The following is a 20,396-nucleotide window of genomic DNA, read 5'->3' on the forward strand; positions in this document are numbered from 1 at the left end:
TTAAAAAGTTCTGCTGCAGCTGAAATCTCACACACCCTTTCAGAGCCCACTGAAGTTTGTCATATATTGTCAAAACAACAAACTTTCCTGCATTTTGTTCAGATTTCATGGAATACAAGTCCTCTGAAATGTATGACTGTAATTTAAGACAAGCTGAAAAAGAACCAGGGACTCATAATTTTGGAAGTCTCCATAGTGGTGCTGTATTTAGGTATGGGAAGTAACTCCCATCATGAGTCAGCTGGTATTCACACTTTTCACATGTTGCTGTCAATGTCATGCCTTCGCTTCTAGTATGTTATTATTCCTGCATGATGCTATTGTGAATTAAAACTGTTAACGATCAGAACAAGCAACACAGGAAGGCGTCGATTTCATGCTAAGAACTTCAGCAGTTCTATAAAAGAAGCGCAGACAGGTTGTTATCATTTTATCAACTCTGGAGACTTGCATTAAATCCCCAAATGACTAATCTGTTTCGTGTTTGTCAGCTGGATGGAAATATCTTTCCTGTCTTGTTAAGCTGTGTGGCCTCTGGAGACTAGGCAAGATGGAAGGAGAAATATGCTCAATCAAGACTCAGTTTAGCATCGTTGCTGTTTTTTTCATCCACCCACCGACACAACAAAGACAAAAACAACAAAATGAAAAATCGGAACAAAGGATGGCGGCAAAAAAAAAAGATGCAATGACATGAATCTGTGCATTCAGCATGATACTGAGATTTGAACACTTGCTTTCTGTCTGAGAAAACATGGCAAAAAATGCCAAATTATTGAAAAATTTGAGTGGCAGCATGTGCATGTAAAAATGTGTTCACGATTGGGTCATCGTAACAGGAGGAGCACAGACAAAGCAGATTCATTCAGTTTCCATGCGTGTAGTTGCGTCTGTGAAGACCAAAAAATTTTACTTTATTGAGAGCTCCCATGGCTATTACTTCATATTGCACCATTTAAGGCTGTTTTTATTTTGGACTCTCAAGCTCATTCTTGTCACACAGCAGCAGCAGCAGCAGTCCTGGGGGAAAACAATCAGGCCTCGACAAGGAAAAGCAGATGGCTCTGAACAGTTTATGGAGTAGTCTGTGAATTCATGAACTTGTGTGTTGTTGTGGAGTTCGACAAATGAAGTAATACTCTTGAGTGTTTGCTTGAACAAACCCGTCAGTCATGCTTAGTTCTCTCTCCCAAATGCCATTGTTTGAAATGGCATTTTCTCTTAGAACAGGAAGATGCTGGATTATAAGGCTTTTGTTACAACTTGTATATATATGATCCCATGTGTCCAAATGTATGCAATTGTGAAGAGTGAGCATAAAACAACAAATGCTTCCTATAAAAAGGACATATCCAGATTTTCATGAAAAGTTTCTGAGTCTGCAGCGTGGTAGTGGCCTCATGCTCATCTTAAAATAGCAGAAGTACATGAAGGTGAATATGATGTGTTTTTACTTCTTAGTTGTACACAAAAAGTAAAAAAGGGAGTGTGTTTAAGTTCAAAATACCTGAGTTATGTTGGCATTTTCACACACAAAAAAAATCAAAACTTTGTGGTCTGCCTTTGCATTTAGCCATATTGTGTCTATGGTTTGTACAACCTCCTTTCACTGAAATTAAAGCTACAAGTATTTTGACTTTATGTCTCTACAAGCCTCAAGACACTCAGATTTGTGCCCAGTTTTTCATGTAAATAGCTCTAACGCATTCAGATTTGACAGAGAGCATCTACAAATTGGAATCTCAATGTCTTACCTCACACTGTGAATTATAGTTAGATCTCGACTACATCTGGGTCATTTTAAAATATAAAAATGCTTTGATCTAAAGCATGGTTGTCCAGTTCCAGTAGTCAATGGCTAGTTAAATCAGAGAAATATGTGTATATATATATATATATATATATATATATATATCCTCTGTAGTGTTGACTGTCTATTTAGGGTCATTGTCTCATTTGAAGGAACTTTAACCTGTTTTTACCCATGAGTATTTGTGCTGAGATACTCGGTTTGCTTCCTGATGCCACTTAGGTCTTTCCAAATCTCCTTGTGTGGAGTTTTTGGTTCTTTCTTGTGTTCTGGTCTGTATTTGGTCTAGGCTCTTATTAGTCTTAATTCTTTTTTTCTTTGATTAGCAGATTCATTTGCTCTGGTATAATCTGCTCTGCTTTTTTCTGTTTTAATAGTCACCTTCCTTCAGATTCTCAGATGTGTTTCTTCCCCAGCTTCACCACATTCAGCTGCACAGGATATTTTCTGTTTCCTCACCTTCCCACCAGATTCTTCATTGTCAGTTTCCTCCATGCCAGTTTTCTAATTGCTTTGCTTTTCCACCCAGTTATTATTCAAGTCTCTCAGACCAATTCTAATCTAAGCTACAAGTAGTAGTTTAGAAACAACTCCAAGTAGAGTCCATTTAGGAATTTGCTGAGGAGTATCAGAGTGAATAGGCTGAAAACAACGGCACACCACCCGTTTTTAGATAATTATATGTTGGTGTTTAAATACATTTTTTTTTTTTTTTTTTTACTTACTTACAAATATTTATTCACTATTCTTTTAGTGCCAGCATGTGATAACAGTGTTTGTTAAAACAGAAGGAACTGAAAACATTTTATGGTTGGAGAATTTTAAATAAGATGCAAAAAGTCGAGCTGGAAAACACTGGCTGCTTTTTTGTGATTACAAGAGCATCAATCCTTTTATTTTGGGAGTACAACAGCGCCATCTAGTGTTCAAAAAAATTATGGAAGTCAAAAAATAGAAACTGCAGCTTCTCATTCATGCTGAGAATGTTAGGGAGTACTTCTAAGCTTTGTCAATACTTTTAGAGTAAAAGTAGCATCAGAGAGTAAGATAAACCTATGACGAAGCAGGGAGTGGATCTGAGTTTAAAGAAAAACGGGGTGAGTTGAGGTAAGAGGAAGCAGCACCTCTGAGAGGCAGACTTTCAGAGTCTAGCAGACATGTTATGTAATTCGCACAGATGGCAGATTGGTGGTTTCTCCTCTCTGAATGTTATATCACTATGTCTTCCTTGCACATGTTATGCTCTATTTCAGAAGACTGTTTAGGGCAAATTTTGGTTGCTCATGTTGGCAGTGGTGGTGTTTGTCTAAGATGTGACTTGGACTGGTCATTGTTAAACTAAGTTTGACCACATACAGTACAGACCAAAGGTTTGGACACACCTTCTCATTGAATTCAATTAGAAAGTGTGTCCAAACTTTTGGTCTGTACTGTATATATCCATAACCAAAATGTCTTTTGAAAAGTGAAGGTTTTTTAAACTTCTCTTATCGCCTTTGAATCGCATTACAACCACAAACGTTAATAGAAGTTTCTAGGATTTGCATTTGACAGAGGGTGATGTTTCTCCTTCCAGCAGGACAACAAGAACCTCAGAGGAAGTGTTTTAATCTGAGGTTTTGCATAATGCGTCGTTGACTAATATATTTGCATTATCAAGACTGATATTTTAGTTAAACGTATAGTACAGACCAAAAGTTTGGACACACCTTCTAATTCAATGGGTTTTCTTTATTTTCATGACTATTTATAAGGCAAGAAATCCCACTTATTAACCTGACAGGGCACACCTATGAAGTGAAAACCATTTCAGGTGACTACCTCTTGAAGCTCATCAAAAAAATGCAGAGTGTGTGCAAAGCAGTAATCACAGCAAAAGGTTGCTACTTTGAAGAAACTAGAATATAAGGGGTATTTTCAGTTGTTTTACACTTTTTTTGTTTAGTGCATATTTCCACATGTGTTATTCATAGTTTTGATGCCTTCAGTGTGAATCTACAATGTCAACAGTATGAAAATAAAGGAAACTCATTGAATTAAAAGGTGTGTCCAAACTTTTGGTCTGTACTGTATATGCCAATGCAAAGTTATCTTTCTATAATTCAATATCAGTGGTAAATAATTAAGCTATTACAACTTTAAATATGTGATCGTGGACAAAGCCAATGCTGTCTTCAAATGTATCTACTAGCGGTTCAATCGTGTCTTTGGCAGAAGAAAATTTTTGCTCCTTATGGGTCATGAAAGGTTAAGGGAAAACTTATTTCACTAATATTAATTCTATGTACATCATATATTTTTGCTATTATCAGCTTACTAGCAGGGCTTCATGGAGGATGGAGATGCTCTTAGATCTGTTACCTTAATGCAGGCCAAGTTATCTAATTATTGCTGAGACATTTCAACTGATACACCACATGATGGCGCTTTGGGAAAAGGTAGTTGATCACTGACAAGAAAGTAAAATAGTTAATACCATGTTCCTATCGGGTAGTTCATCTAAACCAGACAGACAACTTCCAAAACAACAAAACCTGCCTGACATGTAAATCAGCTTTGCTTCCTCTGTAGTAGGAAGCAACTACATGTGGGATTTTACTTCAAGCCCACATGTAGAGGCTGACGTTATTGTTTTCTTTGTTGAAGCTTTATTTGCATTAGTGATGGTAAAACATTGGACGGTTAAACTGTCATTTAAGTTAGACCTTCGCTGTATTGATTTGAGATTTAACATTAGATTTGCTGAACATTATTTTTGGTCTCAACACAGAGAGTTAAGCAATGTATTTTTGCATGTTTTGCATGTCAGTAAGATTTAAAAATTGTATTTCTTCCTACTGCATTCCTGAAATTTACATGGACATTCAGATAAAAATAAGAACATATAGAAAAACACTAAATAAAAAAATTCCCTTTTTTTTTTTTTTTAAATGTTGATCTATATCTGTGGGCCCCTTTCTGAAGAGCATAAAATAAAAGGGGTGTGTCCAGGATTCCTTTTTATCAGGATGACATTGTCAGACTTGAAAGAAAAGTCAGTTTATCAGTCCCAGCTTGAAAAACTATTTTATCACAGCTTTAACTGATGTTCAATCAGCACCATGGGGCAGAGCACCAAGCCGATTATGTGAAATCATATCTGGAAAGAGATCAGCAGAGATAATAACTAACCCAGTTACTTACCGGAAACATCCATGGGTTTAGTAAAGATGGATATTACTGATATAGTACTTTGTAAAATAACGTATTTTTTTTGCCTGTAGTAACATCAGTATTGATCACGTGACCCGTGTGATGCGATAAAAGTGCCCATTGCAGATTTGAAACATACAACCATTTTGATACACTCAAAAGAACCACCCCATCTTAGCGTAAAAACATTTTGTCAAAAAGCATGAATTGTTTCAAAATTGGAGCATTTCAGTTAAAGAAATGTATTTTTGTAATTTCAATTTGTGCAATTTTATGGTTAATAAAAACATAACTACTTATTCATAGAATTATGTTTTTTTTGTTTTTTTTTACTCTGGAACAGTCTCACATCTTTTGTATCCTTCAAGGGTTTATCTTCAAGTATTGCACTGAATTTAGCTTACCTCAGCCCACCTTTAAATCCACTCTAACCAGCTTTTCTGTACCAGCTGAAGAAAATCATCCTGACAGCGTGATGTCACACCCGTGTTTCAGTTTCCCCAAAAGTATGGCATGTACTGTTTTAGGATTCCGCCATAGATAGTGTGTAGACCATAAATATTGATTATTGTCTCTTCTGACTGAGCTGAGATTGTCTCGAATAACCATGAAAACCGAGTTAAAATCTTCAGTCCAATTTATTAAGCCAAATGAGTGATAACTTTGTTTTGGAACAACAGAGAAATAGTTTACTGTACAGCACTGGTCCATCACCATGCGTCCTTAAGGGACACACAGAAAATGGCCCGAACAACAGTTTCCAGTTCCTATTTACTCACAGATAAGCTATGACCTAAAGATCGCATTCTCCTGTGAAGTCATTTCCTTTCCCTTATGTGTGTATGTATGTGCGGGGACGTGCGCACGTGTGTGTATGCATGCATGCAAGCAACTAAAAGAGACAGAGGAAAACACAGAATCATTTATCCATAACATGACCAAAGCAGTTTCCCTCTTGAACTGTGGATCTCTGCATCTCCTCCAGAGTTACACTATGTAACAGATCTACTGAAGCAGTGTTTTTTTTTAATCTTGAGATAAAAAAAACTAAGGAAAACCACAGAACAAGCTCTTTGTGTAGTTTCTCACATTTTTATCTTAAAATAGAAAATCAAAATTAGAACTACTAGTATAATTCTCTCTGCTTAATATGCAATAGTTATGTGGTGTCCTGCTCTTAGCAAAAGTAAATGCAATAACTAAACTGTTTTACTTCCTCACACAAATGGACTGATAGAGCTGTCGTCAGGACAAATAGGACAGGGAACTTAACTATTGACTGATTTGCTTGCCCCACCTTATGCAATGCTCCTAGGATGTTTGCAATTATACACAACAAATGAAAACATTCATATCCCAGATCACATGGATTTGTTTTACAGTTACTAAAAAAGAAATGTGGCTTGCCACAAATAAGTAAAAATCATGGTGTTACTGAAATTTAAATTAAATCTAGATCTTTTTAAGTTGTTGCAAAAGTAGTTTTTGACCAATGTCTTCCATCTACAGTTTACATTCCTTTATGAGGAAAATAAAACCTAAAACAATGTGGTTGCATGCTTCTTTACACCCTTAACCTCATACTTTGTTGGAATTGTAACGACTTTTGATTTTTGTCAAACATTTGTGATATCTAGATAGGTGTGTAGCAGAATGCCACATCTTAACTTGGCAATAGTTTCACATGCTTCCACGCAAAAATGAAACGCTTCTATCAAGTGTATCTCCTGCAGATTTGTAATTGGATTTAGTTTCTGTGTTATGCTTGATTTGTTTTTGTTGATTTTGATGCTAGCATTTGATTCTGGTTCTGCAAAAAAGATGATGGTCCTCTTCCTGTTTGCTGTTCTAACTAACCACTCAATGTTGTGCCTATATTGAGTGGTGGTTGAAACTGTTCTCTGCCTTGACTAAAGCAGTAGTTTCAGTAGAACAAAATCAGCCCCAAAGCATTATGATGCAACCCTTATGTTATTTTGCACCAAAAATACCTTTTGAAATCAAGTCCAAAATGGTTATCCTTTATTCCATCAGGTCATAGCACATTTCACCACATGCTTTCAGGAGACCATACAAGTTTGTTTTTGCACAATTTTGTCATACCAGGTTGATTTTATCCCCAGAAACAAATTCCATTTTTTTCACCCTACCTGCTCTTAAATGTATGAGTATCGACAACTGTTGTCACATTTACAATACAGTTCATTTTAGGCTTGTAAACTTCCCTGATGAGCATTTTTTTTATTAGTTTTTGATGATTTGATGATAACTGTCTTCACTGGTCTACTTTAGCATTTTTGGATTCTTTTTCATACCTTTCTCCTGACAACTGGTAACTTTTGTCAGGGAGACCCCTCAAATGTTTCGGAAATGTTTGAGGACCACGGCTTTTTGCTGTGAGACACAACTGAGCAAAATGTTACAAAAAATCTTGCAAAAAGAACACAACTTTGTTTGGAGTGCATTTATTTAACCAATATTTTACCAGGAATAGCCTTGAGATAAAATCTCTTTTTCAAATCAAGTTTATTTGTATAGCAGATTTCAGCAACAAGGCAGTTCAAAGTCCATTACATCATAAAATTATACGTTGACCAATTATGAAACAAGCAATAAATGCTACATTTTGTGAAATGCCATCATCAAAATTATCATATCTATTATTTATTATAAATATGAATCAAATTTGTTGATCAATGTTCCACTTACTTAAAAACAGTCCTAAACCAGTAAGGTTTTAGCCTTGATTTAAAGAGAATCAGTGTTTTGTATGTTTTGCAGTTTTCTGGAAGTTTGCTCCAGTTTTACGGAGCATAAAAATTAAATGTTATTTCTCCATGTTTTGTTCTGGTTATTATGATGGAGAGTAGACTTCAACCAGAAGACCTGAGTGATCTTAAAGGATTGAAAAAGTGGCTAATAACAAACGACACAGCAACCTTCAACTCTCGCTGAGAGCAGGGTGCATTTACACTCAAATCTGTTCTCAACCAGTCCAGTTTGCCCTTTGGTTGACACAGATCTCTTGGCTTGTGTTTTGCTGTAACCTTATGAGTTTTCCAGAACTGTCCAGCTGGAACCTCTCACGATTTGGCTGTTTACAGCAATTTAGCAATTTGTTATTTACACATCTCTAAAAATCTGAATTCCTTCCTGGCTTTCTAGATCAGAGTGGCCCAGTACATTTGATTTTGATAAAAACATGCTGTGGTGCAAAACAGCCAGACAACATAATTAGTAACTATTAGCATAATTTTATTCCTCTTCAGATTCAACAACAACTACAGATCTTTAATGTATTTTGGTGATATTTATTCAGTGATTTATAATCTAGTAAAAGTATTCTAAAGTCTATTCTTGGAGCTACAAGGAGCCACTGTAGGAACTTTAAAACTGGGGTGATCTGCTCTGTCTTCCTGGTTTTAGTGAGAATATGAATAGAAACATTCTTGATCAACTGAAGCTGCCCGAGTGATATTTTAGGCAGACTTGTAATAACACTGTAGCAATATTCAACGCAACAATGTGACATTAGTCCTTTAAAAAATAAAAAATCAGATATTATGATCTCATTTGTTTGGATTTTTTAATTTTTAAAAAAAATAGTACTGTAACATAAGCATGCTTATTTAACATGCATGTAGGAGCTTAGAGGCACCTGCAAATGTTGGCTATTTTGACAGAAGCTGCTGTTTGGGGGGGGGGGGTGTTTGTGTTAAACCAACAAGGATGTGAAAACCATGCTGTGTCAATTTCAGAAATGCTTATTATATCATATTATTATTTCATATATCATATTTGAAAAAAACTTAAATATTAAATTAAGTCATTGCCACAAGAAACAGGTTACACAAACACCCACTCTGTTTCTCAGCAACACAGCCAGCTGAATAACTTGCATAAGAAATGTTAACATCATCAGATTTCCTCATCAGAGTTGCAAAATAAGAGAAGCATAACATGCACACATGCAGGTTTTAACCAACACTGCCCTGAAAGCCTGCGTCTTTCTCAAAAAAAAAAAAAAGAAAAAGATGTCCTGATTGTGAGAATGTCTGTCACAAGCACCGCTTGCAGACTGTCTACCGTCATCATGTGCACAACCGCAGAAAACTTCCGCTTCTTCCTTTTTTTTGCAAGGGTTTCAAATCTTGCCACATTTTATGACATGCTGCTGTTCTGGACACACAAAGCTTCAGATAATTTCCAATGAAAAAATAACAAAAAAATCCATAGTTTTTACACTTTGTAACATAAAATAAGAATGTTTTTAAAGCTGCACAAACCACAAACAAAATCTGCTGCCTACCTCAACTTCCAGCTTCAAACTGAAAAAATGAGTGTGTAGAGAGACTTTAGCTCCAATCTGACAAATGCTTGTTTCATTTCAGAGTAGTAACAAATTTTAATTATTCATAAAAGCTAAGATATTCCCACCAGCATAGAAAGTAAAACTTTTTTTTAACAATAACAGATTCAATAAAAAAATAAAAAATATGTTCAAAGTAAAATAAAATGTACATATTAAAACCTTTTTCATATACTTCTTAGACTTAATAAGAGATTTATTTTTCTGTACATTGCTCTAGTTTCACTGATTCAGAGCTAAGTGTCCAGGGGGACCTGTTCTGTCCAGAGAGAATGACCTGCGTTCTTTCCTCCTGAAGTCTTTCTCCTGCACAGCTTGCACGTCAGAATTGTTATGATGCATAAACAGATTGAGACAGTTATTACATATATTGTTATCCAAGTACTGGCTCGCCATGTCAGATCAGTCACAGCTTCGACTTGCCCTGGAAGAAAGTGGCAATAAAAAGCAAGTCTCAACATTTGTGATTTTGCAACACCCAAGAAGAAAATTAGCTCAATGGTATAGAGAGCTTACCCTCTGCATCAACAGTCACGTTCAAATTTCCAGACTTTTCCACTGCATGCTTCCTCCACCCATCAGCAGGAGCGTGAATCCACTCCTCTACCTCACAGAAATATATGCCGCTGTTTTCCAAATTAGACTTTAAAACTGTAAGGTCAAATTGGTGAGGGGAGGAGTGATCATATCTTACAACGACATTCTTATTTCTGGCTTGTAAGGTAGAATTTCTGTAAGCTGTAAATATGGTTTTAACTTTGGTGCCTTGCTGCCAAAACCATGTGACCTGGAACTGGGATTCCTTGCTGGATTGTTGGGTGATGTGACAGGGAATGGAGAAATCCTCTGCAATGCTTATGTTCATCTCTACCTCTTTCTTTTCAATGGACAATTTTTTTTCTGTGAGAAAATGCATAAAATGATATATTGAGCAAATATTAGTTGAATGCATTAATAAAGCAAAACCTAACTTCCTGGAAAAAAGTTAAGGGGATTAAATGGCTTTGCAACAAAGAACATCATAAGAGAAGAAAAATATACATATAAAAATATTAGGCGCAGTGAGAAGTAGATTGTGCAATGAAAGAATCCTGAGAGAAAAGTGTTTTACACAACAGTCAGAAAAGAAGTGGCCTTCTCGCAGATACAGAAATAGAGAAGTCAGATTTTGCAACTCGAGTAATCAAAATTCACACTGACATGATCTACAGATAGCCTTTGTGGGGAAGTACCAAAGGCTATCTGATAGCCCTTGACAGTTCCCATTCATAGGTGTGAATTCACAGGTGTACCTGGGAATGATTTTCAAAAGTACACCTATCTTTTTTTTTTACTCTAGTCATGTTGCATTTCTAGAGAACAAAAGTAATACTGTATTATTTAGGTACATACATTAATCTACTCCATCTTCAAAATGTAAAGTATGTTGCAAAAACACTCTTGCCACATTAATTTACAGACATTTTGTATCATTAGAATTACAAACTCCCAAACATTTTACTATATTTTGCGTGACTGACAAAGAAGAGCATAAATGTGAAGAAGGCACACATATGGGTTTAAAGTTTATCATGGTCTAGTATTCAGCCCTATTTACACCAAAACCCCTCAATTAAATCCAGTTCTGCTATTTGCTTGTTTTCTTCAGTAGTGACATGGGAGATGGTTAGTTGATGGGAAGACAAACTGAGGAGAACACAAGTTAAACATGGAAGGAATTTTGTTCAGCGGTTGTAAAACACTTTGATTTGGATTTTGACCTTACAACAGAATAAGAACCCTTAGTGTATAGACAGAGATACAATGAAATGGCTTGGGTCAGAGATCATGCATGCGTCAGAACAGCCCAGACCTATTTCCTATTTAGAATTTGTGGCCAAATATGTTCACATGTGCTCACCATCTTATTTGATTGAGCTTAAGCTATTTTGCAGAGATGAATGAGAGAATATTTCAGTCAATATCTTTGCAAAGCTGGCAAAAACATGTCTCAGAATACTTGCAGCTGGATATGCAGTTTATGGTAGTTTCATTTCACAATTATGCTCTACTTTCTGTCTGTTTATCACATAAAATACCAATAAAACACATTGACGTTTGTTTTTGTAACATGATGAAATATATATCTCTCTCTATAAACATGCGATGTATTTAAACATTTTAAATGAAGCCAGTGGATATAAATAAAAAGAAGAGAAGAATGTAAAATACATTAGAATCAGAAATGATTAAAGAAAATTTTAATTAAGAAAGTAGAAACTTACCTAGTTCAGTGACATCAACGACTGTGGTTAAATTTTTATCTGAGAGTGAATACCATTCTCCCCAGGGATCTTGTAGGTACTCCACCACCTTGCACATATAAATGCCTTTGTCTGAAATTCTGGCTTGCTGAATAGTTAGTTCAAAAGTAGGTCCGTCAGTGCGCCTCATGCTGATCCGTTTCCTATGACTCTCTTCAATCTGTTGCCCAAATGTAGTGATGCCATTACGGTCTGAGGTCAGAATGGTCTTAGTTCCAGCATCTTGTTGAAGTTCCCAGGTGACGGCATATAGAGAAAACTCTGATGTTCTTGAGGTAACTTTGCAATCAATTTGTATGTCAGTATTTATTCTTTGGGCAATGGTGTGACTGGGAGATAGGGCAAGTTTGTTTTCTAGAAAGATGAGAGACAAATAAGTAGAGGTACAAAGGTGACAACTGAAAACAAAGCTACAAAACATGTCGTGATCAAATTTCTGCATTACCTGGATTTTGTACCTTCACATTCACCAGATTGGATGCAGGAAGCTTTTTGTAAACGTTATGCAGGAAAATTGACACCATACATTGGTATTTTCCTGCTTCCCTGTGGCTGGCACGAAGGACTTTCAGATAGTGCATGACACTGTTACCCTGATTGTCCACCTGCACTTGGTAACGGTACTGGTCTCCAGACCAGCTGATGGAACCATTTGAGTATAGTACCACTATGGTATTAAGGTTGGTGTCTTCTGTCTCCTGGCTCCAAGTAAGTGTCATCGGCACACGTGGACTTGATACTTTGCACATTAATTGTACGTCATTTCCCATAGTCACCAAAGGGTCTCGATTTCTCAGTACCACCTTTACCATTGAATCTAAGACACAAATTGAAATGGCAAGAAATGGATAAAGTAAAATATCTTTAAACTTGAAATTATTATTATTATTATTATTTTTACATTTTCATATATGTAATATTATAATCTGACCAAATGTTGGCAATAGGGTAATCACTAGAGGAGTTATGAAATACTAAGTTGAGCAACCAGGGAACTTTGATAATTTCTTTTAACCTGAAGGCAATCTTGCAACAGGCCATCCAGCATCTAAAAGTGTCATGATGAGGTCAGGATACCCCCAGCATTACAGTTACTACAGTTACTACAACATTGTTAACTGTGGAGGTTAAGTATGGTGCATCTCCACATTCATATTTTCACACAAGAAAAGTTCAGTCTTAGGCTCATGTGACCAAAGTGTGTGGTATTCCTGGTACAGTTGGTAGACTATGTGACCACTAAATGTCTCTTTTTGTCCAACAGTTTGTCTGATTTGTCACAGATAGAAAGTATATCTTTATTAATCAGCTGTCTTTAAAAAAAATGTGTAGGTTTCATCATTTATCTTGAATAAACTATGTAAAACAAACACACGTCTTACCAATAGACTTCACAGTGACGTTGACATTTTGAATCTGGCTTTGAGTTCTGCCGCTGGGTTGCGTTTCAGAGACAATGCACTCATAGATTCCCGAATCAGAGTCTGCAACGTCAGCCAGCTCGAAGACAAATCTGTTCGTCGTCGGACGCGTCACTGTCACCTCACGACTTGTAAAAGCCTCAGCTTTCTCTGTGACACCGTTCTCATTTAGACTGATGATGGTGGCAAACAAAGATGACGTGGGAGGTGTGGCCTTGCGTTTCCAGCTGACAGAGAGCTGACCTTTGACCCCATCAGCTTCACAGATGAGCTTTAATTTCTCTCCTGGGGAAACAGGTTGCTTCATGTTTTCCATTTTGACTGAGAGTCCACTTTCTGTAAGCAGATAAGGCAGCAGATGTGACTGGGTTTGACAAAATGATGACAGAAAGCAAAATGTTATCAACATTGTCATCAGCAACCTCTCATCACTGAAATATAATGTATACTCCTTTGCAAAAAAATGTATTAGCCTTGAATACTTTCACTTTTTGTTATCTTAGAACCACAAATTTGGAGTAATTCTAATAAGTTAAACAATATCAATCAATTCTACTTTGATAGACACAAGTAGAATAAATTGAAGCATTGAAGAGAAGTAACATGTTTTCTAAAGTTTATTCTTTTTAAATATGGAAAACGTGGTTTACCTTGGTATTATCCTCCTGAGTCCCCACTTTGTAGGATCAAATATGCATATCAGAGTGTAATATTTGCCTGTTTTTCTTTGCAAAATCAATCAAGCTGAGTAAAGTTGGATTGTAAATCTCTGTGAATGGCAGTTTTTAAGTCTCACCACAAGTTTTTGTAATATAATGAAATATCTCTCTCTCTCTATAAACATGCAATGCATTTTAAAATTCACCTGATTCAAATTCTGTAAAAAATAATCTCCTATTAAGCACTTTTTGTTATCCAAGTATTAGTCAGTATATCCAAATAAATTCGCCCAGTGCAATGTTGATGTTAAGTCAAGCAGAAAGGGCTGAGCTTTTAACAAGTTGATGTTAAAAGTATGTTTTTAGCTGCAGACATATCTTTTGCTATGCTACGTTATTCCAATTTAGGCAGTAAAATGTTTGTTTTTTAATTTTAAAATATGAATTAAATTATTTGTTTATTTTCACATTTAATTTATTTCTAATATATAATGCATAAAAATGAAAAATCTGCAGAATGTGCAATTTTTTTATCTGATTAACTGATCAATTGTCAGAATAATTGATAGAATAACTAATCATTAGTTGCAGCACTACTTGCCACATATTTTTAATTAGATTGTGGTCTGCGTTTTGACAGAGTCATTGGGCCTTGCTGCATGTTTATGGTCATAGGAAAATGAACCTTTGCTTCAGTCTCAAGTCTTTCCCCATCTTTTACAATAGGGATGGTGTGTTAGGATCTATACTATATACAGCATGCTACGCAAAGGCCAGACAGTTCAAAATTTATTTTATTTTATTTTATTTTTTTAGCAAAGCACCTTTTGTCACATGTTTGCTGTGCATTTCTGTTTTATATATATGAATATATTTAAATTATATTCATGTTAAATAGGTTGAAGACAGATGCAGGTCACCCTTTCAGATTTTAATTTGTAAAAATGTTTCACACCATACATCACATTCCAGCCACATCACAGTTGACTATTAAGTGGTGTTAACAGTTAAAATGAATCACATTAGAGTAACTTCTTGTGCAAAAACGTAGTGTGTGAAGGGGTATGAATCATTTTACAAGGCACTGTCTCGGAATTAAGGATAATTTATGCAAAGATTTATTTTAGTATGAGTTCATCTCAACCAACCTGGAGTAAAGATGGTGATGTCCACTGGTTGGGCGTCTTGAGCTGCTCCTTGATTAAAGTTTCCATCTTCTCCTCTCTCTTCTGGCCATGCCCTGCAGCTGTAACTCCCTTTATCTGTAGTTTTCACTGGCTTTACCCTGAGTTGATAGTTATTATTCCTAGTCCGCGTGGCTTTCAGCTCCCCATTTCTCTCTCTGTCGATATACTCTTGCCTCACAGTTAGAATGCCTGTAGGGCCAATTTTGGCCAACTCAATTCCTTCCCAGAGCCATGCTACGGAGAAGAACCGTTTTGCGAGGTTCTGTGCATCTATGCCACAAGACAGCAACAGCTCCTGCCCCTCATGGAGTGCATTATTTGCCGAAAGACTCACTTTCACAACCGACATGCTTGTCACCACTACACAGAATAAACGAATATAAGACACCATTAACTTCTTATTGAGTAGCCATAAAAATATGCTAACAAGTGCTGATTCATTTCAAGACATGCCACTTAGTTCAGGGCACTAATGAAAATAGATTAAATGGTTACTTCATCTTACCTTTAGCTTTGACTGTGAGGGGAATTTCCTCTGCATCCTTCTGAGAAATCTTGTACCAGGAACGATCAGGATCTTGGATCCACTCCTGAGCTTGGCAGTAGATCTGACCCTGGTCTGACGGCTCAAGCTCAGCAATATTAAGCCTGTACGTGGCCTCATCTAATTTGTCTAATCTAATGGCTTTATCTCTATAGCGCTGCTCAAAACCCTCACCTGGAACCAGTGTGAAATCTCTGTCCAAAGAAATTATCGATTTAGCGTCTTGTTCCCCTTCTTTACGGATGTACCAAGAGAAAGCCAGATGGACGTGCTGGATGGTGTTGGTGGAGGCTTGGCATGTCAAAGAGAGAGCTTCCCCTTCATTATAGCTGGGTGAGGTGGGGGGGTCACTGGATGTAACACTTAGGGAATTGTCAATCACTGTGGCAATGCAAGAAAGATAAACATTGTATCAATTACATGTTATAACCAGACCTTCAGGTGTGGCAGCTAAAAGAATAACTAGTTACCTTTAACAACTGTCGTTGCAGAGTAGACTCCATTGTAATTATATTCTGGATTGACTACGGAGCATTCGTATACCCCTTCATCCTCCTTCTTTAGGTATTTTATTTCAAATATGATTGAGTTTGAATCAACATATTTGATAGACATCTCATTGTTTTGTATACGAGGAATAAAACGAGCATAGCTAAAGCCTTGGTCTTTGGAGCTCATGATATTAATTTCGTGAAAGGGCTTTGAAGGATCTTTCATGCGGATCTGAAAATGTTTTTCAGAATTGACATTGGAAAATCCACTTGTGTTGCAGGAGATGGAGAGCAGAGAGCCAACCACACGATACAGGGGCCCAGCCTGTATCTCAGTGTTCACTCTGGCCTCTAAGAAATAAAGCAAAGACAAAACAGAGATAATGAAATTAGTAATGGGTAATGATTGAGAGTTTTTGAAACAATATGAAACACTGAAGCTCTAGTGTTTACATTGGCTTGTAAAATGTGTTTGCTTGATGATATAATGAATGGACAGATATTCAAAACATGTACAGAAGACTTGTGGGCTTGGAAAGGCATGACCCTAATGTTATTTGCAATTGTACTCCCTCTAATTACTTCTATTAGAATTTTAAATAATGTTGAACAGGAAGTAACATGATCCATGGTTTTTCTTTAATAATATATATTTTTAAGTGCTATTTTTATTCACCCCATTTGCTCTGACATCAAATAATTCTTTGTAAATACAGTCTAACTTTGTACAATTTAATCTCAGTATAAATCCATGAGGTTTGAGAAAGCCTCGTAGGTTTGTTCAAGCAAACAGCATCATGAGGATCAGGAAACAGGGCAGATTGGTCAAGGGGAAGGTTGTAAAGATGATTGAATGGTGGTTAGGTTATATAAAACAATATCCTTTAAAACTGGAAAGCATAAGACACAAGACATGGCCAAAACATGGCCATCCATCAAACTAACGGTAAGAATTAACCACAGAAGCAGCCAAAAGGCCTATCTTAACTCTGGAGGAAATGCTGAAATCCATAATTCAGTTTGACGAATCTGTCTACAGAAACTATTAATCATGCTCTCCACATATCTGACTTTAATGGAAGATAGCAAAAAAAGAAAAAAAAAACATTGTTGAGAGAAAACTGAAAAATAGTTAAACATGGCGGTAGAAACATCATACTGTGTGACAGCTTTCCCACAGCAGAGACAAGGAAGCCGGTCAAAGTTGATGGGAAGAAGGATGGAGATGTTAGAGGCTCCAACGCGCTTGAGGCTGGAGGTGACTGTCCTTATATGTATGTACACAGACTTCCCAGCAGGCATCATAAATAAGGCACGATCATGTCTGTATTTCAACAGAGGTCTTAAGCAAGCTTGACTCATACAGACCTTTTTTCAGTTATTGAGGTGGTGAGTATGCACGGCATCACCAGACAGGAAGTGCTTGGCTGCTGAAAGCATAAATCTACCAAAAAACAAAGTAACTGACTTCCCTCAGCTGAGAATATCAGCCACAGCACGTAGTGGAGCACAGTGTCCCGCATATTGAGGGAAGCATCAAACCCATGACCTAGAGGCAGAAGGCTAAGCAGTATCAAATGTAGAACAAAGGGACTTGAGTGAAATTTCCTTCAAAAAGCTGCAAAGCTTATGAACTCTGCTTCAATGAATTATCCATTTTTGGTATTTTTTCTTTTTGTTTGTCTTGTGACCCCAGCTCCCACCATGTCATTTTATTTCTTGATACCTAATATTTTATATTGGTTTTATTGACTTTATTTATAGGTGCATTTTTTGCTACCATCTTGCTTTAAGAGTACATCACTTGACTTCTGTCGACTAGGTAAGAACTGAATATGAAAATTACAAGAAATTTTAGTCTTCACATTAACAGAGAATGTAATGTTACAGTACAGTAACACTACTACTATCACGACTACTACTAATCATAACTATAATAATCATTATTATGATTCCTATGGAAACAGAAAACATTAATTATATGTTGTTATTATTACTACTACTACTACTACTAATAATAATAATAATGTATTGCTGTTCAAAGTTTTTAAATATAAAATTGCAATTACAAAGACAGGGGCTTAGTAAGATTCAATTTAAACAGCGGTGTTTTGTATTAAGAATATTATCAGAGGTAATTCATTAGCTTCAATTTACCTAATATGAATTATTAAGAATAACGACCCAAAACGAGACTAAATATTAAGGGAACTCGCTGCCAGACGTCAAAAATGATTTCAAGGTAATCATAGAAACACGCAAAGTTTATTAGAAACTTAAAACTGAGTTGTAACGTTTACCTTTTCTGTGACTTATCTAAAATAAAACTAGTCAATTAAAGTTGAATTTATTAATAATAAATAGCCCCAATAAGTCTCACATTACACGTTGACTTTAACGTGGCTTTGCGAAAGACAATATAAGTTTCACAACAATAGTTGTCCTACTTACCGGAAAGTAGAAATAAACCCAGTAAAATCAATAAAAAGGGTCTCCACAGGGAGAACACCGAGAACTTCATTGTGAACGCATGCAAGACGTTGTTCGCAGCACACCAGTGTCCCTTGTCAAGCTAATTTGACTGCTTTAGTCTTCTCGTCGATGTTGAGCAAGAGGAAGAAACGTACATTTCCCGGTACGATCTCAAGAGAAAAGGTGCGCAGCGAGTAGGTAATAGAGTTAAAAGGGGTAAAGAACGACTTGCTGTTCCAGTTCTGAGTAAGCACTTCCTTTGGTTAACATCGGTAGACGGAACAGAAGACAAGCCGCAAATGCTAAAGTTACAGACTAGAGGCACTTATTTTATGCATAGTTGTGAAAAGTTACTGTACAGTGGACAGTACTGCTGTGGGCAACACCCACAGAACAGATCATACCTGTTCATGTATTAGTATAGCCATGATAATAACAATAATAGCATATTTTAATGTTTTTTTTAAACTCCACAAATCGATGCGGGATTGATATACGTTGCTAAGTAACAAGTAACATAAAAAAAAATTACATATTTCTAAGCAGCGTGAATTTGGTCCTAAAACGACTTCAAATGCGCCCTTAAAACATTAACGGGACAACACTGCTACCTAGTGGTAAGTTGTCAGACCTGCAGATTTGTCTCATGGTCTAAACTCGTGCCCGTGTCTAAAAGAGTGTTCTCCATCTTGCTGCTCCTGTATTTGTTGGTTTTAATTTATTACTTTAAATTGCAAAGACATGAACTTTTATGTACAAATCACTAGCTACAATATTATATAAGAAGTTTTTTTTTTGAAGTTTTACTGTGTGAACATCTGCCCTGACAAAGCAAACTGCTGAATTAATTGTCGTTAACATTGATGAAATAGTTCCCATGTGTTGTGTTTTATCTGGTTTATCACTCAATATATATATATATATTTTTAGTATAAATTATGCACAGGTTCTTCTCAACAAATTAAAATATCACCAAAATATTTGCTTCTGAAATTTAAAATACATGAACGCCACAGTGACAGTGTGCCACTAGATGCTCTCTACCATCTTTGACATCTAAAGCTGAAGCTGTTCGAATCAGAGGTCATAACCCTCCAGAAATTTGCAATAAAATGCTAGGTCTTGGCAAAACATATGTAGTTTTTGATTGTTTAACAATTGCCACTCATTGCTTTTGATTTTATTTGACTCTTGTAAACTTAATCTGACCCCTTGGTAGTAACCATTCTCTTGGACTCACTACTTATTCTTATCAGTATTACAATCCCCCTTTAACTTCTCTATTTCACTTGAATTTCAATCATCTTTTCTATTCCATATTACTAAGTCTTGGTTATTTTACATATGAAATTTGTTAGTGTAGTATATTGATTACATATTACATTCTGACTATTTACAATTGTCAATGCCAAATTCCCATCACAATATTCTTTGTGAATATTCAAGCCTAACTTCAATTATAATATGTAGAATCTTTACATATTGTACAAATTAATATTCAGTTAATTTGTACTGTATTACAAATTAATTACAGATGCATATATTTTTAAGTTTGTTTTCTAAAACATTGATTGATTTTATTAATTGTTACATTATTTGAAACTGATGAATTGAAAAAAAATTAATAAATATGATTTTCAATTACTGTCAACATTCCAAAAGTAGAATTGTTTGTTACATTACTGCATCTTTGACTCATGAACAAATCTGGTTTTTACCACCTGTAGTTCTTGAAACCTCCACCAGAGGGGAGAAGATAATTGCTGAATTTGACCGCAAATTCACTATTGCTTATTTAGGCCAGTTTGCTGGTGAATGAAGCACAGTGATACTATTATCGTTAAACCAGCAGAGGGAAACGTAAGGTAGTCTAAAACTTCCTGCTGTATGGTTGTGTTATCTTAAAGTTTGATGATATTCAGTGAACCAAAACCATCAGATGACATGA

At 36.0% G+C, this 20,396-nt stretch overlaps 1 protein-coding gene across 2 annotated transcripts; it reads right to left on the bottom strand.

Annotated features, from left to right (window-relative positions):
- Positions 1–8,571: 8,571 nt before the first annotated feature.
- LOC116723257 (immunoglobulin superfamily member 2-like) lies at positions 8,572–18,808 on the bottom strand. 2 transcript variants are annotated; one of them, XM_032568016.1, is made up of 9 exons: positions 18,428–18,806; positions 15,956–16,327; positions 15,447–15,866; positions 14,903–15,301; positions 13,057–13,431; positions 12,120–12,491; positions 11,636–12,028; positions 9,888–10,271; positions 8,572–9,795 (listed from the first exon to the last, which is right to left on the bottom strand). In XM_032568016.1, the coding sequence occupies exons 1-9, from the start codon at positions 18,495–18,497 to the stop codon at positions 9,608–9,610; spliced, it is 2,973 nt and encodes a 990-aa protein (XP_032423907.1). In that variant the 5' UTR covers positions 18,498–18,806; the 3' UTR covers positions 8,572–9,607. The 2 variants fall into 2 exon arrangements, with proteins under 2 accessions (XP_032423907.1, XP_032423908.1); XM_032568017.1 differs by lacking the exon at positions 8,572–9,795 and having other exon boundaries at positions 10,101–10,271; positions 11,632–12,028; positions 18,428–18,808.
- Between the last annotated feature and the right edge of the window lie 1,588 nt (positions 18,809–20,396).

Source organism: Xiphophorus hellerii, chromosome 7 (genome assembly GCF_003331165.1).
Source record: "Xiphophorus hellerii strain 12219 chromosome 7, Xiphophorus_hellerii-4.1, whole genome shotgun sequence".
Classification (NCBI taxonomy): Eukaryota; Metazoa; Chordata; class Actinopteri; order Cyprinodontiformes; family Poeciliidae; genus Xiphophorus; species Xiphophorus hellerii.

Coding starts and splice junctions, on each gene's coding strand:
- LOC116723257 (XM_032568016.1), bottom strand. CDS start 18,497: ATGAAGTTCTCGGTGTTCTCCCTGTGGAGACCCTTTTTATTGATTTTA. Junction 15,867..15,955: donor TGCAACGACAGTTGTTAAAG/GTAACTAGTTAT, acceptor GCATTGCCACAG/TGATTGACAATTCCCTAAGT. Junction 15,302..15,446: donor CCTCACAGTCAAAGCTAAAG/GTAAGATGAAGT, acceptor TATTCTGTGTAG/TGGTGACAAGCATGTCGGTT.